This window comes from Stegastes partitus, unplaced genomic scaffold (assembly GCF_000690725.1).
Source record: "Stegastes partitus isolate 25-593 unplaced genomic scaffold, Stegastes_partitus-1.0.2 Scaffold818, whole genome shotgun sequence".
Classification (NCBI taxonomy): Eukaryota; Metazoa; Chordata; class Actinopteri; family Pomacentridae; genus Stegastes; species Stegastes partitus.
Genome location: NW_007578549.1, coordinates 68,248 through 85,108, shown reverse-complemented (window position 1 = coordinate 85,108; position 16,861 = coordinate 68,248). Strand labels below are relative to the sequence as shown.

Sequence of the window (16,861 nt, the reverse complement as noted above, 5' to 3'; positions counted from 1 at the left end):
CTCTGTTGTTTGCAGTGCGGGAGGTACCCCAGGCCTCCACGGGATTTTCTCCCTTTGAACTGCTGTTTGGCAGAAAACCACGTGGGGTTCTGAACCTGGTTAAAGAAAACTGGGAGGGAGGTCCAAGCCCGAGCAAAAATGAAGTTCAGTACGTCCTGGACCTTAGAGCAAAACTGCACACACTGGGGCAATTATCACGGGAGAATTTGCTCAGGGCCCATGAGCGTAAACAGCGCCTGTACAACAGAGGAACTAGGTTGGGAGTAGGTTAGGCCGGACGGCTCCCCGGCGTAAGTCAGGCGGTGGAGGTATGTGGAGATGGGTGTAATTGGTGGCAAACTGCAGGGGAGAGAGGTGTGGGGTAGAGCTCAGGAGATTAGTGTCAGGTGAGTTGATGGGTCCAGGGGCTGCTGCTCTGCCTAATTGTGGATATGCTTGTGCACATAGTAGGGTGCTGGCGGGAGAAGAGGGGAGAAGGCCAAGGAGGAGGATTTCTGCCTGCGTTGGGGAGATAGAAGATGCTGACTGGAGAGCGTGTGCTGCAGGAGCCGGTCCGCTGCAGACACGCGGCCGCATTGTGTTGTTTCTTTGTTTTGTGCTGGGTTTGGCGCCGTACGGCAAATAAAGACTGTGGACCGGCGGCGATTTGTGTGTCTGTGCTGGGGGGAACCCACGGAGGTAGCGAGATGGCTACAACATCCAAATGGTGGACCGAGTTTGCACGTCATGTAGATAATTGGTCACAATATGGACAGGATCTGCACGTCCATCAGTCGTCTAATGTTTAGTGGGGTGTAGTTTTTTTTGTTTGTTTTTTTTTTTTTTTGCTTTTTTAAATTTATTTTCAAAAAAAACAAACACAAATTAACAAGTTAACAAAGTTGGTCCATGCATGAAAAAGGAGAAGCGCAGAACTCAGACAGTATGAAAATCCATCTAGTGAAACACACACACAAGTCAAATTTCTGTTATGTCCTGCTTCAAACATGTGTCCATTTAGTTCAGTTCCAAATTGTATTTAACTCCAAGATGTTCCAGTGGTCTCTTCCATTTCTGCTGAAAAGTGTGAAGTCTGCCATTAATGGTATGTCCCAATTTTTCAAGAGTCACAACTTCAGATATGAGAGATTTCCATGTAAGAACAGAAGGAGGGTCATCTTCTACCCACTTCACCATAATAGCTTTCCTTGCCAGCATTAATAGTGATTGAATCACCTCCTCATGTTGTTTAAGAAAGTTGGGGACACCTCCAAGCAAACATAGCAGTGGATCTGCTGACACTTGTTGTCCTATTGCAACACTAATGTTTGCACATATTGCCCTCCAGAATACCTGAATTGTTCCCACAGGCAATGCAATCTAGTTCCTGCACGACTTTTACATTTGGGACAATTTGGTGAAGCTCCTACTGTATATTTACTGTAAATATATGGTGATATGTAGACGTTATGAAGGATATTATACTGTAATTCTTTATATCTGTAGCAAATTGAAATTCTGGAGGGCAATCGTAGGATGTCATTCCACATGTCATCCCCTATCACAGACTTCAGCAGAGTACACCATGATGTTTTAAGCCATGCCAGTTTATCCACATTCAAATTTAACAGTTCTGAATAAAATTTCGACACAAAATGTTTTGGCTCTTTATGATTCAGAAAAAACCTCTCCAGTGGACAGAAATCATTAGAGTACTCCAGTGACTTGGTTTTCCCATACACGTAATGTCTGACCTGTAAATATTTGAAATGATCGTTCTTGGATATGTAGTACTGAGTTTTCAGTGATTCAGATGTTTTGAATCTCCCTTTCTCAAAGAGATCATGTATTCTAATAATGCCTACTTTTTGGCAAGATGTAAGATTTGGTAAACCCCACCCACCGTGTTCTTTTGGCAGCTGTAATGTCTCTAGTTTCTGATATAGTTTTATTGATTACCTTTATGTCAGTAAGTACAAACAACATTGATATAGGATATAGTATTTTTGGAAGTACTGTCATCTTAATGAGATTAATTCTCCCCAGAAATGAAACAGGAAGTTTTGTCCATCTTGTCAATGTCTCCTTCGGATTCTTTGTTATGGGATTCACATTGTCCTTGTAGAGCTGATTGATTTGGGAGTAATTGTGACTCCTAAATAGTTAAATCCCAGTGGGGACCAACGAAAAGCCGATTCGGTATTATTATTGTTGTTTCATGGCATCATTTCTGATTTATCGAAATTGACTTTATATCCGGATAATAAACCAAATTCTGTGATACATTCTATTAGGGCCGGTACTGTTCTAAATACGTCCGTTAGTGTCAGAAGGACATCATCAGCGTAAAGTAAGATTTTATGTTGTTTTGTGCCAATACCAACTCCCTGAATATTTGGATTCTGTCTGATGGCCATTGCCAAGGGCTCTATGGCCAGGTCAAATAGGATAGGAGACAGTGGACTTCCTTGAGCAGTGCCTCTTGTTAAATTAAAGGAAGCAGAGAGCAGACCGTTTGTTAACATTGAGGTTGAAGGTGCTTTGTACAACAGTTTAATCAACCTCAGAAAAGTTGACCCAAATGCGAATTTTTCCATGACATGAAACATATATTCCCATTCAATTCTGTCAAATGCCTTTTCAGCATCCATAGAAATAACAGCACTGGTATCTGGTAGGAGTCAAGGTAGTGAATGATATTGAGAAGGCATCTTGTGTTACAAAAAGAGTTTCTACCCTTTATAAACCAGTCTGATCTGCGTCCACAATAGAGGTCATAACATGTTCAAGCCTAAGGGCCAGTATCTTAGATAATATCTTATTGTCTACTCCAAGAAGACTGATTGGTCTACATGAGGAGCAGAGCTCTGGGTTTCTGTTTTTCTTCGCTATTAATATTATATTGGCTCTATACATTGATTCTGGAAGTCTAGAATCTGCAAATGACTTATTTAGAACCCTCAACAGCAAATTGCAGATTTTTCCTTTCATCGCTTTAAAAAATTCAGCTGGGAAGCCATCCTCTCCTGGACATTTACCTGACTGGAGTGTGGCGATGGCTTTATCTACTTCTAATTGTGAAATAGGAGATTCCAGGAATTTTTCTTGGTCTTCTGATATTTGTGGGAAAGTCAGATTGTCTAAGAAATTACTTGTTTTGAGCTTCTCTAGGTCGATTTCAGAACTATATAAATCACCATAGAATTTTTTAAAACTTTCGTTAATCTGACGATTGTTAGTTTGCCTATGGCCATTCTCATCCTGTATAGCCGAGACAAAGGATTTAACGGGAGTATTCCTTGCCAGTCGTGCCAAAAGGCGGTTTGGTTTCTTGGCCGATTCAAAGAATTTTTGTTTAGTAAATAGAATATCCTTTTCTGCCTTTCCAGTTATCAAGTTATGCAAAGCCATTCTAGTTGCTTTAAGTTCGATCAGGGTCGCCTCTGATTTTGTTGCATAAAAGACTTCTTCCAGCCTTTTTATTTTCTTTTCAATTTCAAGTTGCTTTGCTATCCGCTCTTTTTTCTTTTGACTTACATATGAAATAACCATGGCCCTCATATAGGCCTTATAGGCATCCCACACCACTCTTGGGTCAGCTGAATCCTTATCATTGAATTTTAAAAATAAATCTGTTTCATCGCTCAAGTATTTGATAAATTTGTCATCCAAAAGCAGTGTTGCATTCATTCTCCAGGAAAATGAGCGTTCAGTAGGCTTAAGAGGTTGAATTGACATGATTACAGGAGCATGGTCTGAAAGTGCAATATGGCCTATATCTACCTGTTCAACTAGATGAGTCAAACATCTAGACACAAAAATATCATTAATGCATGATGCTGATGAATGAGGCTGAGAGTGAAATGTATATTGTTTTGAAAGTGGGTTGAGGTGTCTCCATATATCTACAAGGTCAAATTCCTTATTTATATTCAAGACATCTTTAGCATTTTTGGATATAACTGTCTGAGGAGGAGATCTGTCCAGCACTGGACATAATGCACAATTAAAACCACCCGCTATAATCATATTAGAACAGTCCATGTCAGCTAGATGATTGAGTAAAGATGCATAAAATGCATCATCTTGGACATTGGGCGCATAAATATTACCTAGCAAAATATTTTCACCTTGTAGCATGCCTTTAACTAGAACTTATCTCCCCTCAGTATCTTTACAGGATGACGTTACTGTGAATGGCAGATTTTTATGTATTAGGGTGATTACTCCCCTCTTGTTTGTTAAATGTGATGAGAAGAAAATCTGACCAACCCATTCATTATGATATTTTTGTGCTCCTCATCAGCAAGATGTGTTTCTTGTAGAAAACCTATTTGAATCTTATCTTTTTTAAGAGAGTTCAGGACAGATTCCCTCTTTGCCACATTGTTAGAGCCCCTGATATTCCAGGTACTTATCTTAATTGACATCAACAGGTTGTGTTATGAATCCCGCGGTGTATGCAACTTTAACCATTAAACATAAAATGGACCAATTTGTAGCTTCAGCTGTACAGTTAACATCATTGAACTTAGGAATGTGTTCCAAGCATGAACATAACCAAAAGCTTGGAATCATCAACAATTTAACACATGACACAGTCATGAAAAAGAAAAAGAAAAAAGAAAAACTAATCTAAATTAAAGCTGCAAGCAGCGTTGGTCAGGTCCTCGGTCTGCGTTGGACCCTCATGCCCGTCTGACCTCCATTTTGACACAATTGAAACCTGGTTTAAGTTGAAGGAGCCATTTTTCTCTCTCTGCTCAGCCTCAGACTGTCAGTGAGTCACATGACCAGCTGCACTGAGCTGTGATGATGTCATCGTTCTTCATGTCTGGGTGAGAGAGCTGAGAGTTTTACTGACTTTAACTCTCCCATACAGCCACAATTTTCACCAAATGTGTGTAAAAACAGCATATTTTTGTGGTAAATCTTGTTTGGAAGCCTTCCATGTCATTTTTAAAGCTGTAGGACCTTTAGTTTTTTGTGTAGATGACCAACTGACACAGCATGTCGGCACATGCCCCCATAGACAGCCATACAAAGTATGAGCCGAGGCTGCGGCAGCTCATCAACTATAACGGCTCGCCATTCGAAAACCGGTTGAGAAATGCCAAATCCCTTCAGAACTTTTGTACATCAAGGCCTTCTCTGTCTCCTGTGCGATTTTCAAGTTGGTACGATTTACGGTGTCAGACAAGATAATATTTTCCCAAACGAGGTTTTCGCTCATTTTTTTACTTTGAAAGGCAAATTGTGGACTTCCTGTTAGAGATAGGTCAGGGGTGTCAGCACGAGATTTGTGGGTCTCATTGAGACGAACGTTTTGGTGTTGGTTTGATCTCTGTACGACATTCCTACTGGCCGTTAGGGCCGTTTTAGTGTGTTTTTCTGTAACTAGGTGGCGCTAGAGAGCATTTTTGTCTTTTTTTTTCATTTTATCAAATTTTTCGCCGATTTGGACGTGTGTGCCACTTTTGGTGAGTTTTTGAGCTTGTTTAGGGGGTCAAATTAAGGTTTTCGCGTTGGTCAGGCAAATAAGAAGAAAGAAAGAAACGCAGCAGGAACAATAGGGTCCTTGCCTGCGGGCAAGGACCCCTGCTTGCTGCAGCAAGTAGGGGTCCTCGGACCCTAATAAAGAAAGAAAGAAACGCAGCAGGAACAATAGGACTTGCTGCAGCAAGTAGGGGTCCTCGGACCCTAATAAAGAAAGAAAGAAACGCAACAGGAACAATAGGACTTGCTGCAGCAAGTAGGGGTCCTCGGACCCTAATGACAGCTTAACTTACCTAGTTGTACCCTTACCTTGCATGAAGTACAACTGTGGGGTTCAATTGACCAGCAAGAATACAGACATCCCTCTGCTATTGTGATACCAGTGTTTTGTTTTTTTGTTTGTTTTGTTTTGTTTGTACCACCAAGCTTCAACAGGTTAAGATTCAAGATGCGTTCTGAACTGTGAATTTCCCAGAACATTCATACCGATAGCATTCACAGTCCAACTCATCTCCAAGCTAGGAGTTTACTTTGGTGGAGGCAGTTTGCTAATATAATCGTTGAATTCTTCCAAGGTCGAGAAGGCAGAGCTGGAACCGTCAGGGTGGAAAATCTTGATGATAGCCGGATAAAAGAAGGAGTTCCTGATCCCGGCTTCTCTCAGCATTTTGCGGGCGTTTGCTGACTCCTTCCTCCTCCTCACGACCTCCATGGAGAAATCTTGTTAGAAAGACACGTTTCCACCGCTGGCTTTTATCGTACCGTTGTTCCTCGCCGCGTACAGGATTCTCTGTCTGTCGGTGTATTTATGCAGCCTCACCAGGACGGCTGTTGGACCCTCTTTGCCGGCGAGTGTCATCCGCGGTCCCGTGCGGTGGGCTCTCTCAATTTGAATGCTACCATTCTGCATGTTCAGGACGTCTGGTATCCATTTTTCAAAAAAGTCGATCGGTGATTTGCCCTCCGTTCCTTCTTTCAGCCCTATGATCCTCACGCTCTGCCGTCGGCTTTGGTTTTCAAAGTTTTCCAGGCATTCCAGTGCTTTCTTTAGCTGAGTCTCAAAGGCTCCCACCCGGGGCGTAGTGGTAGCCCACTCGTCTTCCAGGTCGGAGACCCGCTGTTCTACCGTTCCCATCCTCTCGATTAAGCCGTCCAGTTTCTCAGCCACTTCGCTGATGGGCTTTATTACGTTAGCTAGTTTAACATTGAGCATCTTCTCTATGTTAGCAGTGACACTCTCCACAATCAGTTTGTCTCGTGTGTGCTTGACTCATCGTTCCCGACCTCACGTGTGTTCTCCTCCGGGTCAACCACGACATGGTCACGGCTATCCGAGGTAGCATTAGCATTAGCATTACTTATACCTCCTTTCCTACGTCCGTCTTTCTTCTTGTGCGACCCAGCTTGCGTGAGAAAGTTTTCTAGGGACATCGTAGATATAGCTTGCAATCAAGGCGGCTTTTCACTGGTTGAAAGTTGTTAAAAATATAATATTCGCCGCAATCCAGCAGGGAGCCAAACTTTCTACGTCAACTCAGGCCGACGCATCACGTGATCCCCGAACACAATCCTTCTTTGGAAAAATTACAGTTAAAACCTGACTTCTCAGCAAGGGAGTAGATGATGAATTATTCTAAGTAAAAACAGATATACTTTCACAAAATTGGAACCGTGTTGTTCACAATTGATTGAATTGGTTACTTATTTTCTTGAGATAAACTGATATATGATTGAGGTATAATCGTGTCATATTGAGACTTATTTGAGAGCTTGCACTACTCTCATTTTTCTTTGTCCTGAAATGCTAGAAAAGAGACTAATCTGAGAACTTGATTAGTGAGCAGTGTGAGACAGAACCATGTATATTTCTCACTGAGACATAACTGAGATAGGGGTTCGAAAGTAAGGATATCAAATTGAGACAGACTTGAGAGCGGCACAGTATGTCTCATTTTTCTCTTCACTGAGATCAGGAAAAGAGACTGAATTGAGAAAATTTAGAGAGCTCACATAGTGCTCACCCCTGCCTTCGCCGTAAGTTGGCTGGGATAGGCTCCAGCCCCCCCGCGACCCTAGTGAGGATTAAGCGGTGTATAGATAATGGATGGACATAGTGCTCACTATGAGACTTATTTCTCAGGAGAGACATTTGAGAAGAATGAGAAAACTACTTTAGTCTCGATTAGTACTCATTTATATCTAGGAGATGTAACATAAAGGAGATCTCATCTTCAATTTTGCTTTGCTACGGGCTGCTCTTGATGTACAAAAGGGCCAGTTGGCCAGATTGGGGCATCTGACCAGGCTACATCCTGGACGCCTTCATTGTAATTTTTCTGGGGTTGTCCAGATTTACAGGAAACACCAAGATAGACCCAGAACATGCTGGAGAGACTACATCTGCGATGGAAGCAGCTTGGGATCCTGAACAAAGAGCTGGAAAACATTGCTAGGGAGAGTATGTCTGGACTACCTTGCTTAGCCTGCTGCCATCATGACCTAACTTTAAATAAGTGGCAGAAAATAGTTGAAGGAACAGACTGATGGATCATGCAGACTGAGACATTTGACATGTCTTGTAGGTGACATGCATTTGGATGCATTATCTATTTCAGCAGATAAAGATTTTCAGAATTCAGATTGAAAAAAAACTGCCGAAATTGATATTTTGTTCTTGGCTTGTGGTAACCCTGTAATAAAACTCTTGTAGATGGTAGGACTGTAGAAGAACCTTGGACGCTTTTTTAAAAAAACATTTCTGTTTTACCCATTCTAGCATTTTGTCTTTTTAATGTTGCGTGTAATGGGTCGTCTCTCTGCTTTGGGTGAACTGGACTTGGGCCCCATCTCAGCAGGCTAAACCACTTTATGTAATCAGGAAATAAAAAAGGAGCAGGAGGAGGAAAACCAGTAAAGCCATAGAGGAAGGGAAGGATGTGGTGGGGAGGGCAAACAGCAACCAGCAGAGAGCTCCCTCTTTGTGTGGCTTTTTTTTTTTTTACAGCTTCCTTCCAACCCCAGCCACGCTGCTAACCACATCTCCACCGCTGGAAAAACATAAAAACCTATAGGCGGTACACTGGGCGAGAGCAAGGAAGAGCATTTTACAGTCACAGTGGCAATATGACACAAATCATCTGATAAGCTCTACCAGCTGACAAACAAGACTCATGTACAGGAAAATGTCTGCCACCCGCCAAATAAAAACAACATGGAAACATGGAAAAAGCACTTCAAGTTAAGAGACACTAAAAGTTGTCAAGAATTTTATATGCCAATTCAAAATCTAATGTTGGTAAGCTACTCTTTTTTGCTCAAAATTGTGATTCTCTATGTCAGTAATGAGGCACTGCTCATTCTTTACACATCATTTAAAAATGCATGGCATTATATGGACTCTATAGGGTTAACTAGTCTCAGTGTAATCTTACTTTCTGATGTTTTCCTAGTATGACCTTTAAAGCTAAAGGTCTGTGACTGTGGCCATATTTTTGATTAAATTCAGAAAACAAAATAAGTTTTTACCACTGAACTGTGAAAACAAAATGCAGGTTTGAAAATGAAGGAACTAAATGTGTGCAAGTTCTCATTGCTCAAAATTAATACTCCACAATGTAGATATTTTAGTCTTGTAGCTTGTTAATATTACTTTTCTCTGTTTTCATGACAACTGTGTGCAAGGGGATTTTATCAGCTTTTCTCCAAACAAAGATAAAGACAGTACTAACAGAATTAGTGCAAAATAAGAAATTGTTTATTCATATAAATAGTGTTTGCATGAGGAGGTGGAGTTTAGGCAATATGTGTACAGCTTGGCTTAAAATTACGTGGCATTATGCAAAGATGTAAACAGATACTATGAAAAGTTATTGCTGAAGCACCGAACTGCTAAAACATCTGCTAATTCACAAGTATACTCATGTAAAAGCATAAGCACAAAAAGCTCATATGGCAGACAAGCACCATCTGTTTTCATAGCTGCAGCTGTCCAGATTGGATGTACCGCACACACACACGCACGCGCGCACACACACACACGCACACACACACACACACAGAGGAAAGCAGTCAAAAACATTCTTTGATCACAGCCCAAATCCTGATTAACCCACCGACGCCTGAGAAAGACCACCGTGGTGGTTCAACATCACACACACCCATGTTGTTCAGCAGTCTTGGGGTTGTGCAGTACAACACAGTGTGGTGTTTGTGCTGCAGTCTGACAGAGGGTGAGGTCGCCCCTCAAGTGAAATGGACAGGTGATCCATCCGTCCCCTCGCTCTCCGTCCTCCGCCTCGCTCCGGATGCTCGCACGTCCTTCAAAATCTGGGATTGGTGGAGGAGACACGCCTTCATCTTGTCCTCAGTCAGGGTGAGACGCTCCTCCAACACTGAAACAGTCTGTGTGAAGTGGTGGGGGTGGGAGAGCAGAACACAGCAGTCAAAGAATAATTATAGAAGTAGAAATCAGACGAGCAAAGATCAGTCTAAGTGCTCTGAAATCAATCCTTTTACCATTATGGAAAACAAGAGCCAAAGAGAAACAGCTGAGAGACACACAGCTCTTGTGACACACCAGGACATTCTGTCAGGACAGCAACACTTTGGCCTTGATGCTGCCACTGTTTCATCAGTATGTTTCTAGCTATGTTACTTTAAAGTCTTTAAAAATTAAACATTTATATTTTCTAGATTGTTCTCCAGCCAACTCAAAAAATTCTCTTGTGTGCATAAATTTTGTGCTTAAAAATGGTGTGACTGACATTTTCAGAAAGAAATGGACAATCTGGATTTTGCATTTTGAACAGCAAATGTGGCGCAACACTGGGAGAAAACACTTCACTGGGAGGATTTGTTTCCTACATATATGATATTTGACACTCCCTGTCAGTATTTTAAGCTGATGTTTTAAGTTTTACTGATAATTGACCTGCGTGAGAATATCCAGCTGTTGAACAATGTTCTGCAGGGTAGAGTCCAGACCCAACGGATGACCGGAGAGAACTTCCAGCGGGCGCGTCTGCGCAATCTCCTCTTCCTCTCCCTTTCCTTTTCCTCTCCTGTCAGGCCCAGTCTGGTTCCCAGCAGTCAAACCTTCCCCAGCGGCACTTTCAGCCCCCATCCATCTTTCCACTCTTGAGCTGGCAGCATGATGCACTGGCAAACTGTTGGAGTGGTGACCATTGCCGCTGGCCTGCGTAGGCGTCGAGTGTGTCTTTCTGTTTAAGAGCTGGAGATGAAAGAAGAGAGAAAATTTGTGTGGGTATTTTCTCTGACATAAGTGCTCCGCTCAGGTCTGCCATTAATTTTGCTCCCCAACAAATGCATTGTTTTCCACAAGAAACCCGCATTAAATCAAATCACCATTGTGATACTCTGACATTTAATTGAGGACATGCCACTGAAAACAAAAGGCTCTCAAAATAATACCCCATGAAAGGGTGCCCCTAAGTGCCCAGTTTCCTTCAGGACCCTGCTGGAAAAATACGGGAAGCAAAGAGTGCAAGAAGACAAGGCTAAATATTTTTAAAGAAAATTTCAGGCTGCTCTATTACAGTGCAAGACCAGTAAAACATTTAAAGCAGCTTTGATGTCTTAAATCTTTATTTGTTAGAGCTTCTGAAATGTTTTAACCGAGGATGGATGACGAGACCTGAAGCTGGAACACTAAACGTGTACTGAAAGTAGCTGAAGCAGTTGAAGGAACCTGGGGTATGGTCTCCTGGAACTACTTCCATGTGGGAAATCTAATGTATTTGACCTGATAATTAAGTAACCGAATGCTGATATATTTGTGGAGGTGTCAAACTCTTTGAAAGAGATTGGTAATCTGAAGTCCTCTGGTTTCAGGCTAAGTGTAGCCAGTCTTGTAGTTGCTAACTAGCATCTACTATCCCGACCAACTCTGCAGTGATGACGACAGGCAGAGGGGCAGCGTCATAACATCGCAGAACCATGCTTTTATTTTCTTTCCGGGGCAGCAAGGTACACAACTGTTACAATTTCATTTGTGCCTATCTACACACCTTATCCAACAACCTTCCACCAATATATGTTATTTGTATAATGTAATGTAGAATGATACTGTAGAATCTATTGTTTTTTAAAGCAGATGACAACCAATGACTTTGTGGGACGCCACACAAAGTCCTGACAAAGACGAGCATGTCGGATTTTTTTACTTTCTCTCTTGACACGTGACATCTACAATGTGTCCAGGACACTGACCTAAAGCGGCCATCCAAACATGGTGAAATAAAAATACTGTACTGTGCCTAAAACCAGTGGACTAATCGGCTGCCATTTTTTTCCTTTTTCTTTTTAGGCTTTTCCTAATACAAGATTACCTGCATCCGTCTCATCATCATTTGTCTACACTCTTGTTTTTGCTAGTTGGTTCGTGGCAACTTCATCCTGATTTGTCGGTGACCAAAGTGTAGTCTGCATGTCTCTGCAAGTCACGGCAACAATTTCTAACTTTAAAATCGCCTTGTCTGATACATTGAGCAACTTATCAAACAGATGAAATGTAAGCATAATATTAGACTGAAATGTGAACTGGAGTTCTAGATGTTGTTGAAGCCTCAACTGAAGTGTAAGTGAAAAATGGTGCTAAAGTTTCAGCTGTTAATAATGCTAACAACAAACCAGAGATGGAGCGCTAAATATCTCTCCTGCTTTACTGTCATGTTCGAAATATGCAGCAATCAAAGTGTGAGACAGAATAAATCATAGGTGTTAATAAGCCTTGCTAATATGCAGTGGTGATACATAATGTTCAGAGTTAGCCAACATTCGTCCTGTCTCATTGTTCTGTCAGTGGAGTAGACCTTGAGCCTGTTGCAACTTGGCAGACTGAAGTAGGTGGATGACTCACACTGCTGGATTACTGACTGAACAGCAGACTCTGTGACTGATTGACTACCTTCCCAGCTAAAGACAAGTTCGCAAGGTTATTTACACTCTAAGGCAGGGCGGGCTACAGCCACAGAGCAAAGCAGAGAAACTCTGCTTCATTTTATTTGATCTTTCCTTTTATTAAGTGTGTTCCCGGACAAAGTGATTTTTCTTTTCATAAGCAAAGAAAAGCACATGACAAGAGAGAACAAGCACAGAGAGAGAACGTTCTGTTCAGTTTAACCAAGAACACGTTTCTCTCATTCCTCATTTATCAAAGCAGAGACAACCAACACAGTAACCTTAGATTAGAGGCACAGTCTTCTGGTAGAGGCTCCTTAGAAGATCTGTTAACCTCTCTAGTCACTAACCTTCTGCTCTTCTATATACTTAATTAAAGCTTATTAATTAGTAAAGTAGGGCTCTCAGCTAAAATAATAGTAGTGTATTATGTGGATGGTGGAGGGGGGTAAATAAATGAAGGATGTGTCAGTAGGATGAAGGAGGAAGGAAGAGGAGGGTGAAGAGGAGGAGGGTGTCACACATTCCTGGCCTAATGCATGGAGCAATCGATTCCGGCTTGCTTCCTGCATACTGTCCTGACTTCAAAGAGAGAGAGGAGGGAGGCAGCAGAGGAAGGAGGATGGAGGGAGGAGAGGAGGAGTGTATTAGTGTGTGTAAAAAAAGGAGGAGGGAGAGTAACGCTTAACTCCTGAGAGGAGGTGAACAAAGCTGTCAGTGTGGGGATGGTGAGTTGCTCCAGCTATCTGGGCTCGTTTCTTTCTTTCTTTCTTTCTATTTTTCCTCTCTTCATCCTTAACGCCTGCCCTCCCCTCCTCGGTCACATCTGACCAACATCTGCTCATCTCATTTATGCTCATGTGATCCAGACTTCTGTCCCTCTGTGCGCCCAAACACTCCTCCGCCAGGAAGTTTGGGTGCAATCAAACATTTAACAGGCAAGGAACCCCAGCTGGCCTGTGTGTCAATCAATACACACATCAACATACAGGCACAGTCAAACACATAAAACGCACACACACACTGGAGATTGTAGCCCGTAGCAACCCCTGGAGATGCAGCAGCATTTAAAGCAAGAATGACAAGTGATAATGGCAAAATATTGAACATTATGCAACAAGTATATAAAAATAGAAAATCTTGAAAGATGATCTAAAGTTAGAGGCACTTAAGAGGGCAAATTGACACCAGTAGTTATGCAGGAGATGTACAAAACCATGGGAACATGCAGATCTACAGCAATACTTGTTCATTTAATCAAATGTACTGAGGAAAGCTGCATTACACCCAGCAAATTATGTAACGCACACACACAAAACACATAACAAGAGATTACTACTTTACCTCAAGGTACATACAGCTAAAGCTTAACATTTTAAGCAAGGACCTCATAACTACAAGGGTAATTTCTGAGATAGAATCACTTCTGCTAAGCTTTCTGGAATGTCAGGGGTCACTGCTCACTATAATGGCAGTCTGTGGCAGCACAAATGTGGTCATGGCGTGCTGCCAGTTGGGTTTCCCATTTGTTGGGAGACGAGTGGGTGGTTAGATCAGGGTGGCAAAGCAGAGCAATGCAGAAAGTAGCCACAGTGATAATGAGGGGGTAATGGGAATGACGTGATGGTGCCCTGGTGGTAGTGAGGCATCAATATGCACACTGTACACATTATCACTTATATCACATACAGACAGTCAATGTTTCACAAATTCAGTCTGTGAAAGGTACATTTTATTGCGGTTTACCCCACAGCTGATGATCAGGTGCAGCGTTAAAGACACATACAAACTAGCACTCGTAAATCATGATCAGTTGTTATTCATTGATGTTGTTCTTAACTTGACTGGAGCACGTTTACCTAAAATGGCAACGCTATCAGAAGAGCAATCCATATTCAAATGTTAGCGGCGCTCTGATGTTTCTGATCAAAAGGATCCTCAAAAGAAAACAGATCACAAATAGCCTCCTCACCAAATCAAATCACAGATGTCTGATCAAAAACATGATTACCATGCGCACCAGAATTAGCTGCACTCTCTTTTTTTGGCAGACAACCTCAGACACTGGGACCCTTACATAAAAAAGCCGTTTGATCTTAATTGAGGGGCCTCTCTGATGTAGTGACTCTTCTCACCTCCCCCCCGCAAAACCTGAAGCCACCTTCCAAACTCTGCCTGATATTTACTACTTAACACTGAAAATCCTGCTTGCGATGTGAGCAAAGGTCATGTAGAGCCAAGAACTTTCAACTTTTCCATCAATAATCATTCTGTCAGATCAATGTCATTTAAAATAGCTGAAAATATGTAAATCTTGTCTTGTCTGCATCTTATTATTGAAACTTCATATCAAAGCTCATGTCATCGGATTTATTTGCCTTTGTTCATTTGAAAAAGGAATAAAGTACTTATTCTGCATGTGTACGGCTGTCTTTACATGCATCACTGGCACCCAGAAGGCACCAGCAAACCTGGATCTCCATCTATTTAAAGGAACACAAAAGTATCCCTTACAATCTTTTTCTAGCTGTCGAGAGTGAATAAACTGTGAATATGTAGCTATATATTTTTGAACTCAGACCTTTCTTGGAAGCAAGCTCCTGCTCTTAACGGGATTTCCTGATGAAATGAAAGAAATCAAATCAACCAATCGTGTCCGCTAAGGAGGACACAGCTGTGCTCTCCAGCTTTGTGATGTTTAGTATTCACACTGTGCTGCCTGCCCTCAAGCACTAGCTGTGTTTACAAGCTGATCATAATGCATCCTACTACAAATATTAGAAGCAATACTTAACATGAAATCATGACTGCAGAGACTTTATAAATTGACACTTGATCCATTCAAAATGACATGATCAATTAAAAAATGATCTTTGCAAAAAGAGAAGAATTTGTGTGAACACAATGTGAAGGTAAAAGTAGGAAAAGGGTGAAATCAGCAGGAGATGTAGGTTTTTTAGTTCCTTAATATTAAAGGTGTAGAGTAAATTTGAGTGATCGTGGGTATGCTGCCCTCACACTGCGTCAGCTTTGCACTGCTAGACAGCCAGTTAACATGTTCGAGCTATGTTCAGTAAAGACACAAGGTTTGCTTTCCTTGGCATTTACTGTTCTTTTGTAGCTTTGGAACGTCTTGTAAAACTGAAAATACAGAGAAAATAAAATAAATACACAACCACACTACATAAACATGAAACAAAACATATAGCTGCCATGTAGCATGAACACGAACATTTAACCACAGCTAATAAACCTTTAGCTAAAGTTGGCTACACGGGTTAGCTGCTAACGGCTCTTATCACAAGTGGAGTGACAGAAACAGAAATGTCTGCTCTAAAACACATATGTAGTGTATTTCATGATTGTGCACACTTTTACTAACAGGCAAATATTTTCCAAGGCAAAAGCATGTGTGAACAATTTAGCGATGCCGTGAAGCTCCGTTGTGCTACTAATAGCCGCTACAAGTCGAACTCTCTTCAAGGAGACAACAGAGAATCAAAGATAGTTCACAATGTATTGGTAAGATGACTCAATCTGCCGCAAATTCAAAAACCAAATACAACGCACAGAGCGCTCACTTTGACAGATTTTCAAAGAACTACAAAAAAATACTTTTTAACTTTTGAATCCTACTTTTTAACTTCTTTGACTTACGTTTTTAATCAACTTACACACATCAACTTCAAAGACAGCACACTCCCTGCTTGATATAATTAAATTATATCACTACACTACGTCAATACAGATATAAACAAACTTAAAGGTTGCTGTTCTTTGACAACATAAGAGTCTTTTCATTATGTCTCTGACAGAAGGACTACGATCTCAGAGACCGGCCATAGAAACACCTTGGCTGTCCCATCCTTGACAACCCGCACTTCAACCTTTCTGACCTTTTTGTCACAGCTTGGCAAAGTCTTAACAACCAGTCCCATTGGCCATTCATTTCTGGGGACCTGATTGTCTTTCAGTATGACAACATCTCCTTCTTTGACATTTGGTTTGTCTTTTGTCCATTTCCTGCGACTCTGTAGGGTAGACAAAAACTCTCCTTTCCATCTCTTCCAGAATGTGTCCGCAAGACACTGAACTTGCTGCTACTGCTTTCCAAGTAGCTGAGCTGAGGCAAAGTTTCCAGAAGGGGCTGAAACAGCACTCATCTTCTGAGTAAGAAACATCATTGGGGTAAGGATTTCAGGATTGGGTCCGTGGAGATGGACACAAGAGGTCTTGCATTCATGATAGCCATCACCTCTGTCATGAAAGTGCTCAAGATTTCATGTGTGAGCCGTGTTGGCCTTTTCTGAAGCAGCATTGCATCTAGAATGCGTCTGGCAACCCCAATGAGTCGCTCCCAGGAGCCTCCCATGTGAGAAGCGTGAGGAGCAGTGGCGGCCGGTATATAGGGGCGCTGTGGGCGGAGCCCCGCCTGAGCTGCGTGAGCCAGCATGAGCAAAAAGAAATG

At 41.8% G+C, this 16,861-nt stretch overlaps 1 protein-coding gene across 1 annotated transcript in view; it reads right to left on the bottom strand.

Moving 5' to 3' along the window:
- Positions 1-9,207: 9,207 nt before the first annotated feature.
- Positions 9,208-16,861, bottom strand: part of poc1b (POC1 centriolar protein B) — a 69,470-nt gene continuing 61,816 nt past the window's right edge. Inside the window, exons 11-12 of the mRNA XM_008292569.1 lie at positions 10,406-10,705; positions 9,208-9,876 (exon numbers count right to left, since the gene is read on the bottom strand). Coding sequence (XP_008290791.1) covers positions 9,718-9,876; positions 10,406-10,705 — 459 coding nt within the window. The 3' untranslated portion in view covers positions 9,208-9,717. The remainder of the gene's footprint in view (positions 9,877-10,405; positions 10,706-16,861) is intronic.